The 27,065-nt window shown below is 39.8% G+C and overlaps 3 protein-coding genes across 6 annotated transcripts; all 3 read right to left on the reverse strand.

Moving 5' to 3' along the window:
• Window positions 1-5: 5 nt before the first annotated feature.
• fth1b (ferritin, heavy polypeptide 1b) lies at window positions 6-4,018 on the reverse strand. 2 transcript variants are annotated; one of them, XM_030732555.1, is made up of 5 exons: window positions 3,736-4,018; window positions 2,438-2,541; window positions 2,184-2,330; window positions 1,832-1,957; window positions 6-1,737 (listed from the first exon to the last, which is right to left on the reverse strand). In XM_030732555.1, exons 2-5 carry the CDS (start codon window positions 2,537-2,539, stop codon window positions 1,579-1,581), a joined length of 534 nt encoding a protein of 177 aa, XP_030588415.1. In that variant the 5' UTR covers window positions 2,540-2,541; window positions 3,736-4,018; the 3' UTR covers window positions 6-1,578. The 2 variants fall into 2 exon arrangements, with proteins under 2 accessions (XP_030588415.1, XP_030588416.1); XM_030732556.1 differs by lacking the exon at window positions 3,736-4,018 and adding an exon at window positions 3,084-3,698.
• A 1,015-nt stretch (window positions 4,019-5,033) lies between these two features.
• Window positions 5,034-18,029, reverse strand: incenp (inner centromere protein). Of its 2 annotated transcripts, XM_030732055.1 has the most exons (21): window positions 17,851-18,029; window positions 15,208-15,353; window positions 14,990-15,100; window positions 14,260-14,870; window positions 14,100-14,163; window positions 12,375-12,417; window positions 12,182-12,296; window positions 12,037-12,076; window positions 11,843-11,930; window positions 11,606-11,746; window positions 11,223-11,240; window positions 10,036-10,145; window positions 9,833-9,953; window positions 9,640-9,744; window positions 9,336-9,445; window positions 8,801-8,921; window positions 7,779-7,877; window positions 7,493-7,528; window positions 7,148-7,210; window positions 6,885-7,041; window positions 5,123-5,295 (listed from the first exon to the last, which is right to left on the reverse strand). In XM_030732055.1, the coding sequence occupies exons 2-21, from the start codon at window positions 15,342-15,344 to the stop codon at window positions 5,123-5,125; spliced, it is 2,463 nt and encodes an 820-aa protein (XP_030587915.1). In that variant the 5' UTR covers window positions 15,345-15,353; window positions 17,851-18,029. The 2 variants fall into 2 exon arrangements, with proteins under 2 accessions (XP_030587916.1, XP_030587915.1); XM_030732056.1 differs by lacking the exon at window positions 11,223-11,240 and having other exon boundaries at window positions 5,034-5,295.
• Window positions 18,030-19,693: 1,664 nt separating this feature from the next.
• Window positions 19,694-26,605, reverse strand: pgghg (protein-glucosylgalactosylhydroxylysine glucosidase). 2 transcript variants are annotated; one of them, XM_030732058.1, is made up of 14 exons: window positions 26,558-26,605; window positions 25,639-25,944; window positions 25,349-25,559; window positions 24,836-25,271; window positions 24,643-24,762; window positions 23,448-23,579; window positions 23,253-23,364; window positions 23,077-23,149; window positions 22,848-22,984; window positions 22,626-22,759; window positions 21,380-21,475; window positions 21,204-21,301; window positions 20,894-21,117; window positions 19,694-20,489 (listed from the first exon to the last, which is right to left on the reverse strand). In XM_030732058.1, exons 2-14 carry the CDS (start codon window positions 25,880-25,882, stop codon window positions 20,413-20,415), a joined length of 2,094 nt encoding a protein of 697 aa, XP_030587918.1. In that variant the 5' UTR covers window positions 25,883-25,944; window positions 26,558-26,605; the 3' UTR covers window positions 19,694-20,412. The 2 variants fall into 2 exon arrangements, with proteins under 2 accessions (XP_030587918.1, XP_030587917.1); XM_030732057.1 differs by having other exon boundaries at window positions 26,350-26,572.
• Between the last annotated feature and the right edge of the window lie 460 nt (window positions 26,606-27,065).

A 27,065-nucleotide genomic window follows, 5' to 3' on the forward strand; every position in this document is an offset into this window, starting at 1 on the left:
ATTTATTTGTACATTACTAGTTTATTGTTTTATTATACAAGCATACTGTATCTACAATTTGTTTCTTTCTGCAGGTATAAAGTCAATCTGTCCAAATAAAATACGCTGAGGAAACATTTTCATAGGTCTCACTGCTTATACATGTTTGTCAACTGTCAAAAATAAGACAAAAGATTTTATGGAACATAAATAATCAAAATGAGAAAAATGTACAAAGCTATTCAGTTAGAATTATTTGGACAATAAATTCCATTTATGTTGTCTATAAACTGATTTTGTTTGTTTAATTTATTGTCATTTCAATTCAAACATCACACTCTTTAAAGGCACAGTCAGTGTGCCAAACTTACATTAAAATGCCCAGTGTGGGGAGAAGAAACAGCAGCTGTTAACCATAAAATAATAAATACAATTACATTAATAATGCAGTGTTTTCAGCAACTACACAGTGTAACAAGAATATCTTGGAGCGGTCTATGAACGTGGTTCCTGACTTATTTGGCCTGCAATTCCATTTATCTACTCATGACTGACACCTTAACTTCCTCTGACCCTCCAGCTGCAGGTTATGGCTTTTGTGTGTGGACGGTGAGAGACATAAAGGAAAAAAGTAAACAATAGTAGAAGCCAGAAAAAAACTAAATAATAAATCCTGAAAATATTATACTGCGGTTCCTAATTAGTGTGGTGAGACACACTGGTGAGCTGCAGGATTTTGTGACAACCACAATCTGTTATTGCAATATACAGCTGTACCAAAAATCAATAATTAATTGATTTACTGTATCAGTACGCAGGGGAGGAGGCACAAATCCCTTTTGGGTTGTGTCAGGAAGGGCGTCCGGTATAAAAATCTGCCAAATCAAACATGCAGAGACACCTGCTCTGGCGACCCCTTGTGAATAAGGGAGCGCCTGAAAGTAGTGTCATCAGTACACAGAAGCTTGTGGCTTCTGCTGGACCGGGGATTTCAAAAGGCCTCAGCCTGAGCGTGTGCTGCTTAATGCCAGCATGGTGCTTAAAAAGCCAAAGAAATGCTTCTGAGAAAAATGTGACTCACCTCACAAGAGCAGCAAGATGGTTGGAGTTAAAGTACCGGATAAGAGATATGAAGTGTGTGCTAGTATAGTGGTGACACACATGCTGAGTCCAACTGCTGTCAAAAGATCCTTTACCTTACAGTGAAATCACAAAAAAGCTTGAAAACCACTGGTATAATAGATACATATTTTCTCTTTTCTTCACATATTCACAAATAAAAAAGCTGAATAATTAATTTTAAACATGCAAATTATAAAAGCCTCAAATGTTTCAGTGGCACACTCCAGCCTTCTAACACTATTTACACCTGACACGTAAGGAAATCTGAATCCACAAGTCACCTGATTCAAAGGTCTGCATAGTCTTTATTTCTACATCCTGCAGGTAATGCCAGGTGAATGTTACACCACTCCAGTTTGGAGAGCTACGGCCTTTGCAAAAAGCTAACAAACATAAGGAAAGCAGCGTTCTTTGTAACAGATGCCGTACGTACTGTACGTGGCAGGCATGCAGCACAATGATCATTGGCGTCGTAGTTTAACTGCCCTCTTCAGCCATGGTGTGTTTATCAAAGAGGTACTCAGCCATGCCGTTCTGAGGGGCTCCCATGTGACGCAGGTTTGAGACCCAGTTGGCGAGCTGTTTGATGGACTTTACCTGCTCATCCAGAAAATGTGTTTCTATGAAGTCACACATCTGTTGGGGGGGGGAAAGGGACAAAATGCTTCATCTTAATAGACGGTCATATCCAAACGGCAGAAACTGTACGTCCTCTGGGCCTGCTTCTTACATGAGGGTCGTTGTGCTCGGTGGCCATTTTCTGCAGGTCCAGCAGAGATTGGTTTACGCTTTTCTCCAGCTGCAGGGCACACTCCAAGGCCTCCACGCCACTCCCCCACTCATCTCTATCAGGTTTCTAACACATAAATAATTCAGGATGATTCAGCACTGATCAGCTTCATGCAAAATGTTCAATATTTATAGCAATTTAAACATGTTACAGTCCATCCATTTTTTAGCATTTGGTAATATTTTCAAAGTACTGTCAAGTCTCGATTGGGGGAAAAAAAGATTTGTTTTGTTTTTTAACATAGAAAATAAAAATTAATCCATTTTTTCTCTTATTAGTGAAAAATGCATACCCTGATGTCCTGCAGAAAAATTCTGCCTCCCCGCTTGTTCTGAAAAGTCATCAGCTTCTCGGCATGCTCGCACTCTTCTTTGGACTGCGTGTGAAAGAACTTTGCAAAATTTGGCAGGCATTTATCATCCCTCTCAAAATAGTATGCCTAAAAGCCAGGAGAGGTGGACAAAAAAATTCAAAACCCCTTTTAATCCCTTTGAACCAACACAGAGCTATGATACATGACACCAGTGACTCATGAGTATTTCTTACCATAGAGAGATAAACATAAGAGGCATACAGTTCCAGGTTTATCTGTCTGTTAATGGCAGCCTCGCAGTCCTGATGGAAGTTTTGACGGATTTGCGAAGTCATTTCTGTAAAGATTATAGCAATAAGTAAATGTTGATCAAATGTAAGTTAGTACATAACTGGAGTTAATGCAGTATGTTAAAACATTATCTGCCCACCAACACTCAATAAAAGTATGCATATAAATGAACACATAAATGTCACCACCTCCTAAATACAAAAACATTTTCCACACTTTACCAAGTTTTATCTACTCATATACACACAAGCAATTCCTTGATTAGAAGTGGACGAAATTTAAAAAAAAATTCAAAAATAATTTCCTTGTTTGCCTGCATGAAAATAGACATCTACATAAAAAATGAAAAGCAAAGTCCTTAGTTATAAAGAACTAAGTGTACACTCCAGTGCCAACTGCATTCATATTTATCCAGACAAATGACCTTGTGACTAAAAAGGTAAACCCCATATTTAGAGCAGCTATTGGTCAAAGTTACTGGTAACCCAGCACACTCAACTTCTCTTAAATTTCTATCTACCTATGAATCAGTGTTTAGAGTCACTGAAAACTGTAACTGTGATAAGACGAGACACAAACATGGTTTACCTGCTTATGCAAAGAAACGGCGGCACTCAAGCCTGCTTCCAGCTCAAATGTTGTTGTTGTTGTTTGTCGGTGGTGGGGTACGTGTATAAACTAAGAATTACGGTACGCACTGCTTTCATTATAAAAGCACCTGTACTTTTGGTGAAATTGTTTTCCCTCTCTCACTAAAAAATAATCTTTACACACAACTAATGCTGGAGGCAGTAAAAAATTTTTCGTTAATTATTCATGTTATGCAGTTATAATGTATTTTTTTAAGTAATATGGAAATGTGTTCACTAGAATCGCTCTTATTTTGAAATTACTTGTTACACGGTCCTACCGTAATGTTTAGTTTATACACGTAAACCAACCTTGACGGCTTTCGCGACCCAAGTGGAGGTTTTGCTTAACAGCTACGAGAAACGTTAAGTTAAAGTAGTAGCATAAATAATGCGAACTTGATGGTTAAATTCAATCCAATTTAAAGCTCTGGCACCTCGCAGATATCGATGGCCGCACGGACTAAACAGTTGCGTTGCCAGAATTATCCAACGTTGCTTAGCTCTGCTAGCAACCAAATCTCCGTCAGTTCATCTCACAAACAGAAACGACAGGTGGGGCATTTAAAACCCAGCTAGAGTGCGTGGGAAAAGCTGTTAGAATAACGTACCTTCTTCGACGATTTTCTCTAGTTGTTGCTGTCAGCTGTTTGCGCGTGTGACGCTTTTCGCAGACGCGCAATCGCAATAACAGAGGCTGCAACGGCGTTGACGTTAGCCGTTAAAGGTGCGGGATGGGGGACACCATCCCTAACAGAGACTGTCTAAAATACTGTTTAATCACTGTACATTGGTTTTAATGTTCTGATAAACCCTGAAATTAAAGACTAAGGACTCTGGCATACTTCCGAAGACTAAACATTCCCCCCACAGCTGGATCCAGATGTGTCAACTTGTCCCGTTCTGAATTTGACATTCAATATAAAGATCCAAAATGTCTCAGCTTACAATGAAAATATAAATATAAAAACCCTAAACTGTAAATCAAGTTAAACTAGCCCAGATCCTGCCAACTGTCTGATATGCACCTATGATAAACTGCATTGGAAACCACACATAAAGCTGCCTTTTATTTTATTTATTTTATTATTTGGGGTCATTTTTCTTTTAGCACGTCATGGGCCAGACTTAAATAATCTGGGGGCCATACATAGATTTTTATAGCTCATTAACTACAACTTAAAAAAAAAAAAAGTCAAGCAAAATAAAGAAAAAAATTGGACTTTTGAAATAAAAAAATAACGGGATACTGTGTACTTAGAAAAAAAATTACATTAAAATATGCAGGAATCATCTTCAGTCGTGGTCTGAAACTAAACTGAATTAAAAACAAGTTTTTAAACTAAAAAAAAAAAAAAAAAAAAGAGCTATAACTCAGGCTGAATTTCACCCATGTGTGATCCAGATCAAATGCAAAATTAAGTCACTTAAGTCAGGCCAAGTTTTACTTTGAAATAAACACACTAAAGTAGAAATTTAACCCCCGCAGCCTTGGCAAAACTCTGCAGCTTTCAACCACAGCTGACTTCTTAGGAAAGAAGGATTTCCCCAAAATGTTATTTCTCCGAGCTTTAAATTACCACAAGCTTTCAACAGAGTGCTACATTTTGAATTGAAAGTCATTACTTTGAGCTGCTGAGTGACAAAAGCCTTTAAAGCACAGACCTTTAATATTTCAGGTTTAACATACCAGAGTGAACAGTGCATCCATAAATATTAGAAATGGCCAGTTTCTGCTTTATTGTCAAACAAAATGAACCATCACCACCAGTAATTGGTTTGACCTGCTTCTGATTTACAAGCCAAAATCTCTAAAAGCTAAAGAAAACAAATATCACAGAAATAAAAGTCTACTGGAAACATAAAGATATGGAACAAATATACATTTAAAAAGAAACATTCAGAAAAAAACAAAACAAAACATGACTTTATTTGAAACAGACTTTCAGAATTTTAACTTTATACAGCAGTGTAAACATCTGTATGAGTACACAGATGTTACTTTCCACCTGGAGGCGAGTGCCACACCGCAGAGCTGGTGCGTTTAAAATATCTGGGCTTGGTCTTGTAAAAGATGTTTTCCAGTCGTGGTGGCTCAATTGTTCCAAAGAAAGAGTCCAGATCAGGAGGGCTGAAGTACTGCTTCATTATTATCTGCTGCAGATTGGGACCTGGAAGAGAGAGAACATACAAACTGGTCTGTTTCAGGAGCTTTAAATAGGGGGTGTAAATTCTGCCACACAGACTGAAATTGTGATATAAATGTCCCCAATTTTATATCATGGTTCAGTCTTCCTATACTGTGAGGTAAAGCGCGCTAGTGTGGGGAAAGCTGGTCACTCAGTCAACAAGTGAAGTGGGAAGAAATAATGGTGATGATCAGGGATCCAACAGATCGCAGTAATTCCCCGTCCCTCCCTGAGTCTGGCACTTCCTGTCAAGAGGCTTTTCTCCACCGTTGCCAAGTGCTTGCTCACAGACTCCGACCTATGTAGGTCTCTTTTGGTAGTTTACTCATTCATTCTCTGTGCAACTCTACTTGTATCAGCCGGTTGTTGTGGTTGAAGAACACAAATAACTTAAGTTGCAGAACGCCCTCTGGTGGCCAAACCATGCAATATCAACCAGACTGTAAATTTTCAATGCTTTTTTGCCAAGTGAGACTGGAGGGGACACACTGCATTTCCACCACTGCTCTCAGGTTTGCCTGGCAGTAGCCATGTTCACTGCAGCAATTTTACACAGAAACTTAAAAACCATCTTGTGCTCAGTCATTTCTTCACACCATTATAAGCTATTAAAAACCAGCGTGTCTCTGTTCTTAAATTCTTTAATGCTGTTTGAGGTTATCCCAGGTTGTAACCTATCCTATCATTTAATCAGCTGCCCTTGTTATTCTGAGGTGAGAAGGATTCAGTGTATTCTCATGCTAAAAATCTAGGAACAGCAGCTGGATTTCCTGGAATCCTGCTAACTCTTCCCATCAACCTCAAGTGTCAGTATCATCCAGTCTGGACCTCTCCTGGCTCTGGAGGTGGGGGTATATGATGGATTATACAGCAACATACTGAGTGGAATTTAATTTGAGATTTGATGGGAATAAGGAAAATAATGCTCTTGGTCAATGAGAGTGCTCTGAAACTTTCTGATTCGTGTTTAACAGTGGCTTCAGTTCACAGCCTCACCATCTTGCCAGTTTCCTCTGTCCCCAAAAATGTTTAGACTTTCTGTACAGATGAAAAGTGGATCGAGGCAAATACAAGTTCATGGAAGTTAAAATATTTCTTTGGTTAAAACTTAAAGTACAATTGGCATCACCAAAAACAAACAAAAGAAAACCAATGGAGCTGGGTTTCTCAGACTGTGGATTCTCTCCAGGTGCGACAAACAGAAATGGAAGACAAGCTCATTGATTGCTGATCTGTATGGCTCAACTTCAGTTTTATATAGAGACAGCAAAAAGGAGAGGGCTTTGAGAACAGAGAGAAATTGTAGAACTTCACGGTAAATTTTAAAAACGTTACTGTAAGTTGTTTCCAGCTATCGATCATAGTCCTGTATTGCTGACTGTTAGGGGCGAAAGTTTGCAAGTTTTCATCACAACTGAATTTGCATGAGCAACACAAGGTGAAACTTGACTTTGAGCTTTGTGTGAACACACCATAACAATTTGAGACAAATTACAACTGACTGTTAGGCCTGGATTAAGTAATGCTACAGCACTTTGGGTATACTGAAGAGTCTGGAGATCTTTACATACCTTCTGCCCAGGATGGAATGGGCTTCCTTGGTGCAGACTCGTCATCAGTAGAGTCATCACTGTTTTGGTCCATCCCGTAATCATCTGAACTTTTGGACAAAATCAAAGGCTTATCGCCACCCTTTGGTGTGATGGCGTATGACTGTGGTGAGGAGTGCTGCAGGAAGAGGAGAAAAAAACAGATTTAAAAATTAAAACTTATTTGGTCCAAGTTTGGAATTGATATAGGTGCACCAAGAAAACAAAAAATAAATAAAAATTACCTCAATATCCACAGTCACATTGAGGCCACCACCTTTTCCTACAGGTGTGCTGATTACAGAGCGCTGAAAAGTTCAAGAAAATTGGGACACATTAAGGCCCTTTAAACATTTAGATAACTAATTTGTGTTTTCACCCTAAGATTTATAGATATTTCCTACTGATAGTGTAATAAGTTAAAACCAATCTATAACCACACACACACACACACACACACACACACACACACACACACACACACACACACACACACACACACACACACACACACACACAGAGCACTTTCACTGTTTTCACAGATTTAAGGCTTCAAGTGAAAAGTGGCAGTATGAATGTCTGGTTTTTACCTCAATATCCACAGTCACATTTAGGCCAGCAGCCGTCTTCATTGCATGGGGAGAGTTGGGGGAAAGTCACTTATTTATTAAGGTTCTTAAAAAGGTACACTATAAATCAATCATTTCATATTCAGGGTTTTCTTCTACATAGAGGAATTTCTGCCACCCCTAAAAAGGTAGCATTTTAAACATTTTTGATCATCAAATGATCAGAAATAACAGAAACAAAGCCAATATTTTGGTACTTTGGGTGTCAGCTCAATGTTAAAAACTGTTTAATTTTCCATTCTTGTACCTGTGTCTTAGCAGCCTCTTGAGCAGCAGCCTCCCTCTTCTTAGCAGCTTCCAGCTCTTTAGCAGCTCTCTCTTTTGCTGCCAGCCTTTGCTGCTCCTCCTAGTGGAAGAAAAGAGGCAGCTAGCATCACAAACAGCAGCTGAAAGAAATTCCAATCAGTTCATTTCACAGATATAAACAGTAGTTTAGTTTGGACCATAAAATGTGTGCAGCACAACAGCGTGTTCTCCCAAGTTTGTGCCCTTTGGCTTCCGCATCCAGATGAGGACCCGCCCATACCCATACGTAAAGGATCAGTTCACAAGCGCAGGCCCGTTCTTAAGCGCTTCACCGGTTCATTGAAACCGACACCAGCACTGGCACGAGCACCGACACCTCAGCAGTGGAAACATAGTAAAATAGTGCTAACCCCTAATTGTTTTCTTAAATAGTCCTGCTAATTAACGTCTGTTGACGTGGCTGTCTAACAATGAAGGAGAAGCTCTCGCGTGAACAGTGGAGACCGTGCTGCTGCAGTCTGTATATATACTTCGCTGACCACGACAGCAAAAAAATCATGCTTCATTTTCTCCACCATGTATACACTTACGAACCACAACACTGAAAGCAGTGACCAGTGAGACTATGATGCTACATCTCACTATTGTGCTGGGAAATCCATCCAGGTACACATTGTTGCACCCTCCTCGATATACATGCACTAAAGTATATAAACATGTAGGTTCATATTAGGACTGAACCCTGGAAGTTTAAGCTTTAATTGGTTCAATTTGTTATGTTAAAATTACCCTATGCATAATCAAATTACAGTAATATAATGAAGTGCAGACTGCCAGCTTTAATTTGAGGGTGTTTATGCCCACATTTCTAAATTACTGACCAGGCTGTACTTTAGTCCCAGTCCCCCCCCCCTTCATAAAGGACAACTCCAAAACACCTAAAGTAAGGAATTAGATTCAATACACTGATAAATGCACTAAAAATTAAAATATTTTGAATGCTAAAAAATTTCTGTTTCTAACCAGTTTTCTTTTTTCCTCAAGAGCCTTCCTCTTCTCCTCCAGTTCCCTCATCTCTTTCTCCCTCGCTGCTCTCTCCAGTTCACGCTGCAGAGCGAGAGCTTTTTCTTTCTCCACTCGCTCCCTGCAAAGAAACATGCAGAGACATCACATCAATAAAAAAAATAAATAAAATAAAAAAACTCTGGGGTAAACTCACATCTTTTTTTTTTTTTTATAAAGACTTCAACAATGCATGGTTCAGTCCCCACACCCCATTTAGATAATTATAATACTTTATTTTCAATCCATTTATTATGTATGGCATTTTATTTACACTATACTACAGGCCGCTGAGGCAATTTAAAGAGGCCTTGCCGGCAAAATATTTGAGAGAAGAAAAATAAACTCAATCATGCAACACTTAAGACCATTAGTGTTAGTGGATGATTATACTGGGGAAAATGAAAAGGCTGAAAATGCTCCTTTTTAATCAGGACTAAATCACATTATTTTTCTGTATTCATCCCCGCTATTAGTATTAAAAACATCACATGACCTTTCAGCAGCAGCTTGGCGTTCCCTCTCTCTCTCCAGCTCGAGTGCTTTCCGAGCCTCTTCCTCAGCCTTCTTCTTAGCCAGCAACTCCTGCTGCCGCTTTTCTTCCTCCTGATGGTTTAAACGCACACACCAGAAGAAAATATTCATTTGCAATATGTAATGGGAAACTGTTATTAAATACCTGCTCTGCCAGAGTTTTCATGCCACTAACCCTATGCATAAACACACCAATGACAAAGAAAAACAGCTGCAGTGTCAGGACTCCACAAAAACAAAAAAACAGAAGAGTATTGTCTCTCTACCTGCTGAATCTTCTTTCTGGCATCCTCTTCCATTTTCCTCTTTTGTTCCAGCTCCTCTTGACGCTTCAGGGCCACCTTTTTCTTGGCCTTCTCCTCCGCTAGACGCTTGAAAAGGCACAACAGCAAAGACCAAACAATTCAGTTTCTTTTAAGCTGAATACACAGATTCAGACCTACCAAAGCTGTCATATACCTTATCATTTTTCTCATCAATCTGAGCCATCTTTTGCTCAATCTTCTTCTTCTTTTCTTCCTCCCTCTGCTCTTCTTTTACTTTGGCCTCTAATACTCTCCTTAACCTCTCATCCCTCTTCCTAAAAGACAATGTTAGGAGTCAATTAAAAGAGAAATGAAAGTTTTGTTTGTCTTTGACTCTGAAATGTGTGAACCATTAACCTTTTAAGTTCCTCCTGTTTCTTCTTCTTATCTTCCTCCATCTTCCTCATCCTTTCCTCTTCTTGTTCCTGCTTCTTTTTAAGAGCTTCCAGTTTGTTGCGCTCTTTTGTCTGAGAAAACAGAAGACAAAGGTTACAAGTTAAACAGATTTACAAAACTCGTGCCTTAAGAAAGCAAATTTAATAAAGATGCTGTAATGTAAAAGGTGGCAAATAATCCAAAGTGGGGAAGAAGCCCCTTCAAAAAATAAAGCACAAATCCATCCACACTGACCTTGTGTCATTTTGATGGTCTTTAAAAGTTCACTCAAATCAAATGTACAGATTAAAACAAGAAATCTAACAATGTATTAGCTTTAAGTGTTCTGTAAGTGCCCGGGGAAGGACTGAAAATGGAAATGACCCACACGCTAAATCTGGGAAATCTCTTCATATTACACAAGATGAATATTTTTGGGCACACAGAGATTAATTAACAGCCACCTCCTACAGTCTCAGACTTTTTCCTGTACAGTTGCTGTGTCTTCAAATAAGCACGGCTCAACAACTGCTCAAGATATGATCTTAAATATGAAAAGTTCAACACAAAATGAAGAAAAACCAAAAGAGGACCCTCAGTGCACAAACAGTGTACAAATACCACGAGAAGCTCAACAGGATTACAAGTTATTATTAGGCACAATGCAGTTCCCATAAAGAGAACAATAACTTAGCCCCTAGTGTGATCTACTCCCCCTCAGTAAGTCAAGGTTACCAAAGCTATTTTAGGTGTGTTGTTAGATTAACAAATACACAACAAATGAGCAAAGACCATAAAGTAACTAAGTTAGGTTGGTGAAATGTTTACAGCAGCCCCTTCCACACACACACACACACACACACACACACACACACACACACACCGCGGGAAAAATGCACTCGATGTGCTTCAGGTTGTTTACATGCAGGCTGACCTCATGCACATAAAAAAGTGTAGCACAGAGTCCAACTGTACATTTAGCACCTTTAAAACAAATATACAAAAAAAAAAAAAAAAAAAAAACCCTAAATGTTACACCAGTGGGAAAGAGGCTTGGCTGGAGAAAGTGCGAAATGAGTAGACGTTTAATGAGGTCGCACAATGGGAATATTAAACACCAGCAAATGCCCACAAGCATACAGTGCTTCAATGTTTGACATTACACTTACCACTATACTAGTGTTGAGCTGAGGAGGAGAAAACATATCCAAATAAGGACTACGGGATTCATAACGCAACCAAAATATGACCCACAACATTTCTGAAATTATCAAAAAAATAAATAAAATAAAATAAATAATCCTTTGTGTTCACTTGTGCTTTTCAAAGCTCCCATAAGGTTCTCAAATCCAGGTTTAAAGGATACTCACTGATGAAAAACTTTTCATAGTAATCATATTAAGAGTATCATTTTAAATTCACTGCAACACTGTTACTATACTGAGCCTGTGCAGAGTAGCTCTAAGTATTAAATAATGAACACCAGTTATAAGCATTTAAATTCAGGCTTAGGAAATTTATTATAATGTTGCAACCAGTGTACACAGCTCACCTTAGGATCAATCCTCAGAGGAGTGTTGTGTTTGATGAAGGACTTGATCACAGCAGTCCGGCCGACTGAATTTGGAGTCATCATCAGCATCTGATTCTTATGGACGGTGTGCAGGAAAGATTTCATGTGGGGTTTGATTGCCTGCTCATCAAGAGCAAACAGAAAGTGTCAAACCTTAAGAAACCCACTTATAATATGACAATGAAACATATATCCCTCATATTTACAGCTTCTTACACTCTGACTTTTCTTGGGAGGAGAGAACCTCTTTGTGGGACTTTCATCTGTAGTATCAGGTGCTTTACGTTTAGTGCTGCGGCTTGACCTTTTTAAAAAAAAAAAAAAAAAAAGTTTTAAAAAGCATGGAATTTATTTACTTTTTCACACAGATGTTGATATGCTCTTTATCCCAACACTCATACAGCACCCACCTCAGAGCTGACAGGGAAGTCTGTTGTTTCTTAGCGACAACTGAAAGAAAACACAATGTATTCAGCGCAAATAAGTTGCAAACAAAATGACCAAAAAATATGTGAACTAATAACTGAAAAATGAATAAATAGAGAGTTCCCATACTTGCTCTGTTAAGAGTGCTCACTTTCATCGCACTAATAAACAATGACGGGGGCGCCAGTTTGGGCGAGTTTGCAGCCACAGAACGAGTAACGCGCACAAGAGATGGTTGAACACCCTGGTGATCAAATGTGGATCAATAACAACTTAATTTCAAAGTCAGAGCCCTTTAATAATTAAAGCAATATGTACATACCTCTGGAGTTCCCTGAGATTTTTCAGGCGCAGCTTCTGACGCTCTATAGCAGTGAATAAAAAACAAACATCAAACTTCATTAGCACCTTTCATGCAGATTAGTGGAGTTCAAAGTGGAGCAGACCACGAAGTGCTTTGAAAACGAAGAACAGGATTTTAAACAGAAGCAGACACGCGCCCAGTGCAGGGACTTTAAAATGGGTTTAATGTGTCTTATTCTGGTTCCAATAAGAAGTCTAGCAGCAGGATTAACTGTAGTGGATTTCAAAGGTTTTCAGGTAGACCAGACAGCAGAGCCTCACAGTAGTCAAGCCTGCTCATCAGTTTCTTAGAGTGCCTCAGAGTGAAAGGTCAGTTTAATATTTTTAAAGTAATACACTTAGGTACATAAGAATTAGGAAAAATGGCACATGTTTTGTAGTTTTGCCTCTGTACATCACCACAGTAGATTTAAAAAATATATATTTAAGAAAAAAAAAAAAAATAAATAAAAATAAAAATCAAGATGTGATTGAAGTTCAGACTCAGTTCTGATTTAAGGGGGTTAACAAAATACTGTATTTAAGAACTGCAAAGCATGCTCTGCTGGGTTGAGATCAGATGACTAACTTGGCCACTGAAGAATATCCCATTCTTTGGCTTGTGAAACTCTTGGGTTGCTTCAGGTTACTATCAACTTGCAACGTGAAGTGCTGTTTGAGCCGTTTTGCAACATTTGGAGAAATCCGAGCAGAGTATAGCCCTGCACAATTCATCCTGCTGGGACCTAGTTCCACTGGCAGCCATATATGCCCACAACACAACACTGCCTCCACCATGCTTAACAGACAATGTGATGTGCTTCAGACCATGAGCCGTTTCTCTCCTTCTCCATACTTTTCCCTCCACATCATTCTGGTACAAGTTCATCTTGTTTTCATGTGTACAAAGATTTTTTTTTTTTTTTTAATTTCAGAGCTGTGCAGGCTCTTTCAGATCATTTCTGGCTAAATCTAATCTGGTCTTCCTGTTCTTTAGTGTAATCTGTGGTTTGCATCTTGTTGTAAACAATTTAGTGGTATATAGGTATAAATATAACTCCCTGTAACTATGTTCATCACTCGGACTAAGAGATCAATTACACCTACACCTTTAATGGAAATAGAAGTAATGCTCGAGGGCCAAGATACTGGGCCAAGTGCTGCCTTCAGAAGCGAACACTCTTCTTGGCTGTGCAGTACTGTACATTTGTCTCATCACCATCAGTACTGCACGGCTACATAATTCGTTGTCTTCATCATTCAATTTGTAGTAAGAGAGTAGGAAAGGTTTATAGAGCTTTAAAATATATATAAATAAAAAAATATATATAACACCTCTGGAACATAACCTCTGCGATAGTTGAGGCATCGCTGTAATCCCTAAACCACTTATGCAACATTTTTTGTAAAAACCCCTCGAATTAAAGGTGAACGTCTGCACTTAAAATCCCATTTTGTTTGATTTAATAGTCAACTGTGCAAAATTAGGAAAAAAAGGTTAATAAGTTTTTAGACAATAACTGTAAAAGGCTGATTTAGTGGCAGACCCCACAAAATTAAACCTGAGTCAAAGATTACTGCTGGGTTTCTTTGCTTGTTGGGGTAAATAAATACGGCTCAGAACATTTTTAAGACGCGTTGTTACAAAACCACATCATTATGATGTCCATTTTAATGACACCATAAAAGAAATCATTTTACTCACACTTCTCTGTTTTCTTTTTCCTTCTCCATTTCCTCCTCCTCCTCCTCCTCCATGCAAGAGTCCTCTACAATAATAAAAAGTCAAAAATTATGAACAGTCCTTCAATACGCCGTGAGGAAGATTAAATAATTAGAAACAAACTACTAAATTATTTTCTTACCACTAACTTTGCTGCTACATGTGGAGTTGCCCGTGCGAGCACCTTTCCTCTTAAGCATGGAGCGCCGTGAGGCACGGCGGACAGATTCCTGGGTCATACTGTGCCGCAGACCAGCGAGTGAATGACGTAGCTTCAGGGAGCACCGCACAGAGCTACGCCGTGAGCTTTGAGAAGTTTCAGCTATTGCAATCTTAGCAGCTGTACGGCCCGGAGAGGGCTCTCGCTCTTTAGCAAGCTCAGCAGACAAGCGTTCTGCGTGAGAGACGCTGACAACAACTTCAGGTAAGTGTATCTTACATGACTCAGGAGGCTGAGCGTTGCCACCTACGTCATTCGATTCAACTTCAGCGTCATTCACCTCTTTAGTTTTGATCACCTCTTCTTTCTCCATCAGCTCTGCCTCCTCAGCTTGATTGCTGCCATGAGGTGACTGGCTCACATCATCCACCACTTCAGGGTTTGTCAGTTTTTTCCTGCGAGTGGTGCGTTTGGGCTGTGTGGTGCAGCTGGCTTCAGAGGTGGAGCTCTCAGAAACCGGTTCCTCTTCAGCAATGAAGTGCAGCGTTTTAACAGAGGAGCCACGAAGGTTACTGCGCCTTCCCTTTGAGAATCTAGACAAGAAAGCAAAACTTATAATTACGTCAGGCACGGCATGTTTCAAAGTGCTTCAATTAGAAAAAAGAAAAATAATTTTTAGCCTTCATTAAGACAGTAACTAAGAAAAAAAAACCTTCGGTTTGCTTGATTTTCCTCTTGACGGCCCAAAGAGACACGCTTCCTGCGACTGTTTTTCTTCTGTGATGGCGTTCTTGGCATTAACTCTGGTTCGGTATTAAAATCTCTGAAACGAACAAAAGAAAAAAAAAAAAAAAAAGCAGCAGCCTTATTAAAAAACATTAAATACAATTATAGCATGGAGCTACATGGAAGAACACATTTCTAGCTTACCTTGAGAACATACGATTGGCTTCTTGTTGGATCTCCTCAAGCCAAACCTTGTGGACATTATCGATTTCACCAATGAAATCTTGTACTTTGCCATCAAACATCTGCATCAGTGATCTCACTGATAATAAGGCGTTCATGGTGACGACCTGAAACAGAAAATTGAAAATTCAAATTAGAACAAGTTGGTACAAGTAAGACTGTTAAGACCCAATTAGAGGGATTTCCTGCATATATTAAAAAAAAACAACAAATAAATAAAAAAATTTTAAACAGCTCTTTTTAAATGCCTGTCTCATTTTCTAATTAGAAAATGAGACAGGCATTTAAAAAGAGCTGTAATGTTTTTTGCATTTTTCTTTGTCCTTTTACATATTTTTTTAATATTAAATAATGTGATTACATATTTTGAATTGCTTTCTATGACACATTAATAAATAAGGTTTATTATAATAAATGTCAATATTGAACAAAATAATCCCAATTATGATTTTTGCTGTTAACAAACAGACCTCCCAAGAATTACAGCCTGTTAAAACAATAAGTTCTGTATCAGTGCATATGGGGCAACACTGACAATTAATAGTAGGTCTATATTGGTCATAATGTACGCCCCACAATATATTGGCCATTTTTAGGGTTTACAAAGGATGGTAGATAATAGGAGCGGCAGTTCACTTAGCGGAAAAATATCTTGTTGATGCCAGAGGTCAGAGAATAGCCACACTGCTTTGAGCTGATAGAAAATAAAGAATAACTCAAATAACCACTCCTTACAATCAAAGTATGCAGAAGAGCACCTCTGAGCGCACACATCCAACACTGAAGTAGATGGGCTTCAACAGTTAACAATAGGACACTAAGACTACAGTTTCCACCGGCTCATCAGAAGGGGACAATAGAAGATTAGAAAAATGTTGCCTGGTATGGCTCAGTTTTTACTGCAACATTCGGATGGTAGGGTCAGATCCGTGCTGCCTTGTAAAAATTGTTCAGGCTGGTGGTGGTGTAATGTGTCTAATAGAACATCTTTGGGATGTGATGGCAGAACAGGAGATTTGCCTCATGGAAGTCCAGCCGACAAATCGCCACCAACTGTGTGATGCTATCATGTCAATATGGACCAAAATCTCTGAGGAATGTTTCCAACACCTTGTTCAATGTATGTCAAGAAGAATTAAGGCAGTTCTGAATGCAAAAGGGGGTTCAACCTGGTACTGGCAAGGTATACCTAATAAAGCGAGCCAGTGCGTGTATGTATTACACATGTAATATCAGCATCAAATGGGCTTGAAAAAAGAAAAAAAAAAAAAAAAAAAGGGACCCTGCAGCTTCATTTAACTTATTGAAAAGTTAACCGTCTTTTAACATCTTTTAACTGGGAGTGACCATCTCACAGGACCTGTCCTGGACTCATCACAGAAACATCACTGTGAAGAAGGCCAGACAGCGTCTCTACCTCCTCAGGCGGCTGAGAGACTTCAAGCTCCCACTCAAGGTGCTCAGGAACTTTTACACCTGCACCATCGAGAGCATCGTGCGTGGGAGCATCACCACCTGGATGGGAAACTGCACCAAGCAGGCCCTAAAAAGGGTGGTTCGTTCAGCTGAACAGACCATCAGAACCACCCTCCCCAACCTGCAGGACATTTACACCAAGCAGTGCAGGCTGAGGGCCATGAAGATCCTAAAACAGCCCAGCCACTCCGGACACTCTCTCTTCTCCCTGCTCCTTCAGGCCGGCGTTACCGCTGCCTGAGGGCTAAGACTGAAAGGTTGAAGAAGAGTTTTTACCCACAAGCCATCCGTCTGCTCAACTCTGAGCCCTAACTGGACCATTATTGCACAATGTAAATATTATAATTTATAATCTATAATTCCACGTAAAAGTGTGTATAGTGTATAGTATATAGAGTATAGTGTATAGTGTGAATTACTTTTTTATTTTTATTCTTCTTATTTATATATGTGTGTGTATATATGGTTGCAGGTACAAAATACATTTCACTGTGCATTGTACTGTGTATAACTGTGCATGTGACGAATAAACACTATCTTAATCTTAATCTAACATAATAAACACTATAATATTTCAAGTTCATATCATATTTTCTAGATTAAAATGTTTTTATGGCATGACTTTAAATTTTGGACAGCTATGTAGACCAAAGGCACTATTAGGCTAACTACTGTGCTGCATTTCCAGACTGCACTGTTCAGTTTCTGCATACATTATCTTTCACTTCCGCGACTACACCATATGAGAATTAAGGTGGGTATTTAACAATGTTGGCGACCAAGAAATATTTACATTTATAGCTTATTGCAGGCAACTGACACGCTGGGTTACATTAACTAAATACTGCAAAAGCACTGAATAACGTACTGAAGTGAACAAAGATAACCCTGGCAGACTAAGGTTTCCACATGAGCAAGGTAGCTTAGCGCATACAAAACACTCACGACAGTGCCACGGATATTTAAATACTACTCTAAGTCTGTGGCGACAGTAATTTTAAGACACATCCGCATAATTTAACACAACTTTATAGCATTTATTTACAGCTTGCTCTGCTGTCCTAAAAGTATCACGTTAGCCAGCTAACGTTAATCACCGCAGCTAACAGCTAGTGTCAAAATATTTACCTTGGATGTTCCGAGTTTATGATGCTCGTTGTTCCGCTAATTTTAAAAGCTACATCAATCGCATACTTGCGCAAAAAAATAAATTTGGTAAAACAAGGGGCTTCCCACTTTAATGACTGTCCCACAACACAAGAGTCCCGCTGAAACCGTTTATAACTTGTTCAAACCGCACCAGCCAATCCTGAAGCGCTCTGGCGACGGGAGGTGTTCGATTTGTGGACTGGAATATTTGGATGGGCGGAGCTCACCTTGGATACAATAGCTAGCGGTGGGGCCCAGTGCGAGAACTCGTGACATGTGAATTTAAAACGTGCGAACCCAAGTAGAAGTCCAGGGCGGAGTTACGGCGGTGCTCAGATTTAAATCAACCAATCGGGGATTTATCACGCTCCCGACCGTCCTTCACTCAAACAGGACAGCGAAAATCAAAATGGGCCAATTTAAAAAATGTATTTTATTATATATTTTTATTATATTATTTTTATTTATAACCAGACTTGAAATCTGTGGGCTTAGAAATCGGCTGGCTTTGATTGGTAAACATCTGGATGTAAAGCGTGGATGTGCACAGTGCCAGGCAAACGCATGCAGGAAACATGGTGTTGGATTATATAAACAGTAATTTATTACAGGGGATTTTATGATTAAATGGTAGAGGGTAGCAATATACCACTTAAAAATTAAGCCTGAACCCTAAATCAAGAAGAAGAAGAAGAAGAAGAGGGAATTTTACCTGTTATTTCAAATTAAAGTGAAAAAGTGATGACCTTTCTGATTTTTTTTTTCCAGTGTCTACTGCAAACTGGAATTGTTGCTTTCTCCTTTCAGGAAGCAAAGCTACAGGATGTTTGAAGTCATAAATCTCACAAAGGTCAAGCGAAGGTAAACAAATGAATTGTGTACATGACCTTTTGTGCCTTCGCCCTTCCAGTCTTATATATATAAAAGTGGATTATAAGTGTTTTTTTTGTTTTGTTTTGTTTTGTTGTTGTTTTTTTTTGGGGGGGGGGGGGGGGGGGGGGGGGGGGGGGGGTAATGGCATATTGTCTAACCACCACCGTTAATATAGATAACTAAAACTAATAAAATATTTTAGATTACTCAAATTAAAGTAGTATATTAGTCTTATTTTAATGTAGTCAAATTTGAGGACGATTGGGGGAAATATTTATTGAGAGAGGGATGTCTGGGACTGAACTTTTTCTTGCATTGTTTCAATATACTGTACAATTCTTAAATCTTTCCCATGAGCAGGGGTGGGGGGAAGCAATACAGCATGGTATTGCAATATTTTGCATGGTGATACTGTATTGACACAGGGACACCAAATATTGGTATTTTATTAAGTAAATTAAAATACTCTGGGAATAGGGCTCATCTTATATACCACCATCCTGAGATTAAATCAGCTCAACCGAAAAACCATTCGACACTGGATACACTTAGCTTGATAAAGACGCATTTGATTGCAAGGCGATTGAACAGGTCACCTGACAGGAGGCAACCTTTCTGCAAACAGCTGCAGTCTAACTTGGACTGACTGCAATCACTCTCAGAGAGATTGTCGAAGGTTCGTAAATAATTGCTATCTAATTAATAAATGCAGACAGACTGCCAACGTGTGGCCATCAGTCTGAATGAGCTTTTGTCAATGAGCACAAGTCGAGGGGCTCAACTGGCTGCCAGCTGGTTGCATTCTGGTTATATTCCTGTAAAACAGGAAGGTTGCTCAGCACATATGTAACAGATCAATGTGAATTTCTGTCTATGTAGACAGCAACATATATGATTTTTGATGATTCATCACAGCCAAGTACTGTATTATGAGAAACAGATAGCATGTCTTATTGGCAACATTTATGGCAGGTTTTAGTTACAGTGTTGGTATGCACTTTACAAAATAACTGAAGTGAGACAATTTTATCTTACTGGATAAAACAGATATTGACAAAGTTTAACTTTGAGGATATAATTTGCAGTTGGAAAAAAAAAAGGTGATAAATCACAATATATGTTATTGCAATACTCAACACATCACAAAATGTTAAAAATCACAATAATATCATATCATGGGGTGGTATTTCCCACCTCTACGCCCTGACAAATGCCAGCCGTTACAATATAAACAAACACAGAAATGAATGAAAATTCATTCAACTGAAATGTCAAAGTCACTCGGGAAACTAGAACCAAACTGAAAACATCCAAAACTAAAAAGAAAGACTAATTAAACATACAGAATTATAATAACTCTGCTAACCACATTTCTTTTGACATCCAAATATAAATAAGCCAAATTGCCATGCATTGAAATCTTTTCCTTTTAGATTTTACTTTTCCCTTCACACACATGAATCTACATGATATTCTATAAAACATAAAAAAAAAACCCTCAATAACTCAACCCTCTGCATTTTTCTTTATTAACTCAAAAAGTCCTGCTCAGACTTCACTTAACACTGCCCTTCTTTATTGAATTGAATAAGTTTGGTAAATCAAGCAAAGCATAATAAAAATAAATAATCTGTATTTGAAATGATTCGGAGGATCGACGCTCCCGTTTCAGAAAGGCCAGCAGGAAGCAGTTGAGGTCAGTTTGGAAACATATCCGGGCTCTCGAGGGAAAGTTACTGGCTGCCCTGAAAATACAGACGTATACAGGTAAGCTTGGATCAGGTTCAGGATTGCACAGTGCTTCTCAAACCTTTTCTGGCAGGCCAAATTTCAGAAGCATGAAGAGTTTGTGCCCCACACATTATTTTACACAATTTTCACCCTGAATAAGTTGGAGAAGGTTACTCTCCTGAAGTTTAAGACTCATTTTCCTGATTATGACACTCAAATATTTTCTGCTTCTATCATGTTCTTGTCTGCACTGTATCAATAATTAAATGATCATTTCTCTTTGTTGTACTGTGGGGGAGGTGACACATGTTCTCGCTTGTTATTAGCATTGAAACTGCCAGTTTTTTTTCATGAATAAAACTTGCTCTGCAGAACAGTACCCAGCTCCTATAATTGCATGTTTGAGCTTGTGTTTTACCTGGTGTGAGAGGGATTTTAGTTCCCGATGCCTTCAGGACAACTTGTAGATTACAGGGCTTAGTGTTGCCTGCACTGCCTGCCTGCTCCCTCAGTATGATGCAGACTTCCCCTTTCCTCAGCAACCAGTCCATCTGGCTGCCCAGGTAGTTCACACCACGGACACAAAGCTCAGAGACGTCTTTGGGAAGAAGCGGGGAGAATGCCAGGCAGTCCTTCTGAATTCTAGAATAAAACAAGTGTGTGAAGCTGCAGACTGAACATACTGAGGTCTTTATTTACAGTGCTCAGCGGTAGGAATACTAACTGACCTGAAACCAGTGTAGCCAAAGAGCACAGCTTGCAGAAATCCTCCCATACCTGTGAGAAAGTTGACTGTGCCAGAGCCATCAGATGATTCACTCCATACCTGTGTGGAAAGGCAATCACTCTTTCACTGAATAAATGTTAGGTGTGTGTTTATGTGGGTGTGGGAGCCAAGACATACCTGGAACGGGCCCTGGATGTTTTTGAAGCACTTTTCAAGTAAAAGCTGAGCTTTCTCAGCCTCCCCGAGCTCGAGCCAGCCGATTGCAAACATACCCTGAAAATGGAAAGAAAAAGGCTTTGATTCAAATATGAACCCAAAAGTCAGTCACTGTACCACACTGTCAAGTAGATGCTAAGCAGGCCACTATATTTTTTAATGCCTATATTTAAATAATCGAAACTGTATAAGTTTCCCATTCTGATGCCATTTGTTGCATGTCACATATCGCTGGTACTTTGCCATCTTTGATAAGTATTTTTTTTCTTCATTACATTTATCCAGGAACCTTAGTTACCAAACACTGGCCACTTGAGGCTGATTCATAGACTTTAATGTGAAAATGCCCAGTTTTACAGCAGAAATAAACATGTATATAGCCTGGTACAAAAATAGTTTCTGGTCTCTAGTTTATTTCTCCCTTTGCAGCAGCTATAAGAGGGTTATATGAATAACCCTTTTAGAATGAATTATGTCTTATAGTTATGCACTGCTAGGGTTGTGGATAGTACTGAACTGCACAAAAAGACAAAAGCATAGAAGTTCAGTTTATCCAGTAAGGTAATTTACAAATATACACGCAGATTTGTCAGCTGCACATTCACGATGTGAACCTCCCACCACATCTCAAAGATGCTCTATTGGATTGATATCTGATAGACTGTGGAGGTTATTTAAGTACAGTGAACTTATAGTGATGTTCAAAAAAAGCAGTTTGAGATGATCTGAGCTTTGTGGTATGGTGTGTTATCCTGCTGGACGCGGCCATCAGAAGATGTGCGAGCTGTGGTCAGAAAGGGATGGACATGATCAACAGCAATACTCAGGTAGGCTGTGTCATTTAAACAATGCTCGGTTGGTACTAATGAGCCCAACGTGTGCCAAGAAAATATCCCCCACACCATTACACCACCACCAATAACCTGAACCACTGATACAAGGCAGGATGGATCCACGCTTTCATTCTGACCCTACCATCTGAATGTCGCAGCAGAAATCAAGACTTATCAAATCAGGCTACATTTTTCCAGTTTTCTGTTGTTCAATTTTGACGAGCCTGTGCAAACTGCAGCCTCCGTTTCCTGTTCTTAGCTGACAGAAGTGGCCCACTTGCCCAGTTTATTACTTACATTTATAAAAGGAAAACTGTAAATTTAGTCAATTCAGCAGTTTTGTGTGATCACAGAAGATGCCAGGTCTTTCCTACCCATGTCATGGCTGGACCGTGAGGGTCTGTCACTGGCTCGTAAGCGTCAAGGTCATTCCTTCTAACCTCTGGGGACATCGGCAGTCCAAGAGGATAGCCCAACAACACTGTGTCCGCCTGCTTCACGGGATGACCTGTGTGGCACCCAGAGGATATTCATGCATCAAGTTATTTATATTTGATGTTCTCATCTTGTTGGTGTCAGAAAGGCAAAATATTAACCTTTAATGTAGCCGTCATACTCAGGATGGTACTGGTGCTCTTGGTCAAAAGGTATCTTAATGTATTCGGCCACTGCTTGCCATTCCTTGGGTGCAGGGTGTTGCAGGAGTTCAGCCAGTTCTACAGCAAACTGGAGACTGACAAATAAGATATTTCTATTATTATTGGTACTCATAAGACAAATCATATGGTGTAATATAGTTATAGGTTTAAACATTAATACAAGTACCTGAGTTTGGCCACTGAGTTTGTGTACACAGAGTTATTGACATTGTAGTAATATTCATCAGGTGGCATGACACCTGAATGAAAAAGTGTGAGTCAGATGCTTTTAGCCAAGCAATAAACTGATAACCTCGTCACGCTAAATGAATTCAGTACCATCTTCCTACTAATGGTTTTTACCCAGGAGGTGATATGTCTGGTCCTCAGGGTTCCAGGTTACCCTTGAAACCCAATAATCAGCCACACCATAGATGACCTCGCTGCCCCGTCCCTCTCTGAACATGGAGAGATCCTGCAACAAAGAGCTCAGTTAATGAAGCCAGACAGAGGGACAGTGAGCGGGGATGAACGAGCGTTCTTCGTTCGGAGAGGTACCTCAGAGAGGTAGAGATAGTGCTGGAAGGCCAGTGTGACATCTCCATTGATGTGAATCTCTTGTTGTCCATAAATGTCTTCTGGACACACCTCTCTCCCTGACACAGCACTCTCCCATGGGAACTTCAGTCCCTGTAAAGACAGTATATTTTCCTTTGAGGGCTCAGACACTGTTTTCATTGATTCTGTCAGTCTAAAATATATACTTCTACACCAGTATTCAGCAGCTACTAACGACCAGTAATGGTGCAGATGTACAGAAAATATTACAACTGCCAGTTTGTCAGGTGTTCATGCAACTGTGTTCTCATGAAAATATGAAATGCGAAAAAAAAAAAAACGAAAAAGAAAGAAAAAAAAATGCAGTTTATTTATTATCAATTTTGAGGAATTCTATGTTCAAAATTCTCTGGATCAGTCTTGTGCCAACAAGTTAATCTTTATTCTAGCACTCTCATCTGTATTTTTATTATTATAGCCCAGCTGTTAAACAACAAAGGAAAACCCCAAGAAAGAAAAAAAAATCAACACCATTAATAGAAGAGAACATTAGTTCTACCACTAAAAACCAGGCACTGTGAATGCACCAGGACACGCAACAGCTATTAAGATCATAATCTCTTTCCAAGTAAGCGAAGAAAGGATAACAGGATTCAACAAAGTCCTCCTGTTTATCTTCCACAGTATATCTGATTATACGGTTGCATTAGTCATTTCTGAAAGGCCCTGCTTCACTGCTGTACCTGCAGCTTATTTTTTCACAATCTAACAATGAGTTCTTTAGCTGAAATAGATCTGTGAGGATGAACTTCCTGAGAAACTCAAAATATCATTAAGATTTGCTCTGGTTCTAAGTAGTTATTGATATGATATGTTGGGTTTTCTCTGTATTATAGTAGGGTCTTTACCCACAATACAAAGCGCCTTGAGGCGACTGTTTGTTGTGATTTGGCGCTATATAAATAAAATTGAATTGAATTGAAAATTTAATTGAATTACAGATTATTGCTTATACAACATCTTTCCAGGCAACTGTTCAATTATTCTTGGTCTTAATGTGCATTTTACCTTTGTCTTTTACATTTTATCTTCAAGAAATAGTTCAGCATTTGAAAAACGTGCCTATGCACTTTACTTTAAATATTAATACCACTCTGAGAGAGCCAGAGAGAGCATTCCACTGATCATCTTATACCTTGTAGCCTTGCTTTTGGGCGTTGTCTTTAGCACCATCTATAGTCCCCACCCTGTACTCCAGCACAGCTCGGGCTAGCTTGGGGTAGAAAAGGGCTATCCCAGGGTACATCCAGATGTCCTGTCACAGGATGGAAGAATCATTGTGTGACATATCATATAATCATCCAGCCATCAGCTGCATCTAGCCTCACCTGGTCCCAGAAAACATGGCCCCAGTAGTCCTGGCCCTCTCCTCCATTAGAAAGCCCTCCTGGACTGACTCCACCAAAAGAGCTGGAGGTGTTATGTATGGAAGGGAAAGCACTGAGGAGGTAGAACATGCAGCCAATCAGCGCCTTGCAGAGGCTCTCAGACCCTGTTACCTCCACTTTGCTCTGCAGCCACAGCTCTTGCCAGGCCTTCTCGTGAGATGGACGCAGGCTCCCAGTTGCCATCAGATTCAGGCCTTCATCAAAACTAGCCTCAGCGGAGTTTAAAGTGCCAGCCACAACCAAGATGAAGCCCCAGCGAGCTTGGCTGTGCTCCGGAGGGAGCGTCAGAGTCAGGGGTATGGGGGTCCAGATGATGTGCACTGTGGGACAAGAACCTCCTGGGTATTCAGCTGTGGTCGTGTGTCCTTGGATGTGGCTGAGGAAAAGAGGAATTTAGAGTGGGCAATATTTGTTCCTTTTACTACAAACGCAAGCAAATGTTTTTAGCCTCACCTTCCTCCTCTGTAATCAGGACCAGACTCAAAAATGATGTCTTTGCTCTGAGGTGTGAATGAGCTGACCAGCTTAACCGTGACAGGCTCATTTGAGGTCTCTTGACGAACCAGCAGGATCTCCATCACCATCAGGTTGGAGTAGTGTCGGTGAGAGTACAAAGAATGTGTGGCAGTTATGTTAGCCGAGTTCAGAGTGTGAGTAAAAATACCTGGACGAGAAGAGGAGAGGGAAGGATGAGACCAGACCAGCAACAACTCAAGAAAAATCTCCTGCTTCGCAGAGGCTACCTTTGTGGGTATCCAGGGTGTAGGTGTGTTGGGCAGGTTCCTCTAGCTCCACTCTAACAGCTAGAGGACAGGGGACATCTGCTCTGTGGCAGCGTCCACCCTCCCCATTGTAAACACCGCCCATATGCATGATATTATTGTACACCCTCCAGCCCAGGGACCCGTTTGCCAGTGGAGGGAGGAAGCGGTGGTCACTGGGGAGAGTGTCGGTGGTGAAGATGTAAGGGTCCGAGTCAAAGGACATGATGAGGAAGTGACCTTCACTTTAAGGGCTCAAATCAAACCATGAAGTCAGGAAGTCGTCAACTAATGAAATAATTTTTAATTAGGAGTGAAAAAAATATTAAATAAGAGACCTTAACAATGCAACAGCAGATCAGCACTTTTTTGTTTTTCTTATTGTAGACCTGCACCTTCGATTTTTCACAGGTTCATGTGAGTAAGGCTATTTGCAGACTGTGGACTTTGACGCTTTTGTGTCACAAGACATGTCTAAAGATAACCATAAATGTGTCATGCACACAGCCTAACAAAGCAAAAACAACAGCAGCAGCAAAAACAAACTCTTTAATTACCGACCAAATAAATTCATTATTCCAAATACATTCACGCAGTGATCAGTTAAAGCTCAATTACTGCTGCCATCAGCCTGCACAAACAGCTAACAAAAGTCCTTAACGCATTACTTCAGTGGGAATGTTTTATTCTCACGTGAACAGGAAGAAGCATCTGTTTCTGCAACAAAGAGGAATGCAGGAAAACCAAAGTGCAGGCAAGACCCGGACAAGATCCTAAACCGCTCGTTCTCATAAACCCATAAAAAAATTGTTTATGTGCTCTAATGTGTTTCAGAGTTCTTATCTAGTGAGCGCAAAAGACTGTGAAAGTTGTTGGTAAAGTTGATCTAAGTTAGAAGTACCATCTCATTTGTAGGAGGAGGGCCTCTTTTGTGCAGCACAGAAAACCTGGATTTAGTTTTGGACCGATGTAAAACATGGCATGGATTCACTGTGCCATTGCATTTTGTATCTACTCAGATGCAATGTTACAATGTCATCATGATATTGTGCGCACCCCCCCCCCCCCCCCCCCCCAAAAAAGAAGATTAATTTAAACTTTATTTAAATGTGGATAGTCTGATGAGACCAGTTTCATCACAGGCTTATATGTCTGCTATCTTATGCTTGCACACGTACAATTAATCCACCGCTTGGCTGAGGCAGCCAAAAATACTCTTCAGGTCGCAGTGAGAGCGTTTACATTCTGGCTGTAAACACAGAAGTATCACGTCACTTTCTCCAAATTAAATCATGTCATTTTCCCATCGGCTCCACAGTCGCACTAAAAGGTTTCTCTTTTGACTCTCATGCGCTTTGCTATACCAGTCAGGCTCATTTGTAGTATTTTGTCCTAGTTCATTTTATATT

Source organism: Archocentrus centrarchus, chromosome 6, assembly GCF_007364275.1.
Source record: "Archocentrus centrarchus isolate MPI-CPG fArcCen1 chromosome 6, fArcCen1, whole genome shotgun sequence".
In the NCBI taxonomy this organism is placed as follows: domain Eukaryota; kingdom Metazoa; phylum Chordata; class Actinopteri; order Cichliformes; family Cichlidae; genus Archocentrus; species Archocentrus centrarchus.

Coding starts and splice junctions, on each gene's coding strand:
- incenp (XM_030732055.1), bottom strand. CDS start 15,344: ATGAACGCCTTATTATCAGTGAGATCACTGATGCAGATGTTTGATGGC. Junction 14,164..14,259: donor ATGTAGCAGCAAAGTTAGTG/GTAAGAAAATAA, acceptor TTATTATTGTAG/AGGACTCTTGCATGGAGGAG. Junction 8,922..9,335: donor CGCCAAGCTGCTGCTGAAAG/GTCATGTGATGT, acceptor GTTTCTTTGCAG/GGAGCGAGTGGAGAAAGAAA.
- pgghg (XM_030732058.1), bottom strand. CDS start 25,882: ATGTCCTTTGACTCGGACCCTTACATCTTCACCACCGACACTCTCCCC. Junction 23,365..23,447: donor ACTATCTCTACCTCTCTGAG/GTACCTCTCCGA, acceptor TCTTTGTTGCAG/GATCTCTCCATGTTCAGAGA. Junction 21,118..21,203: donor TTTGGCTACACTGGTTTCAG/GTCAGTTAGTAT, acceptor GTTTTATTCTAG/AATTCAGAAGGACTGCCTGG.
- fth1b (XM_030732555.1), bottom strand. CDS start 2,539: ATGACTTCGCAAATCCGTCAAAACTTCCATCAGGACTGCGAGGCTGCC. Junction 2,331..2,437: donor CTTATGTTTATCTCTCTATG/GTAAGAAATACT, acceptor CCTGGCTTTTAG/GCATACTATTTTGAGAGGGA. Junction 1,738..1,831: donor CCGAGCACAACGACCCTCAT/GTAAGAAGCAGG, acceptor CCCCCCCAACAG/ATGTGTGACTTCATAGAAAC.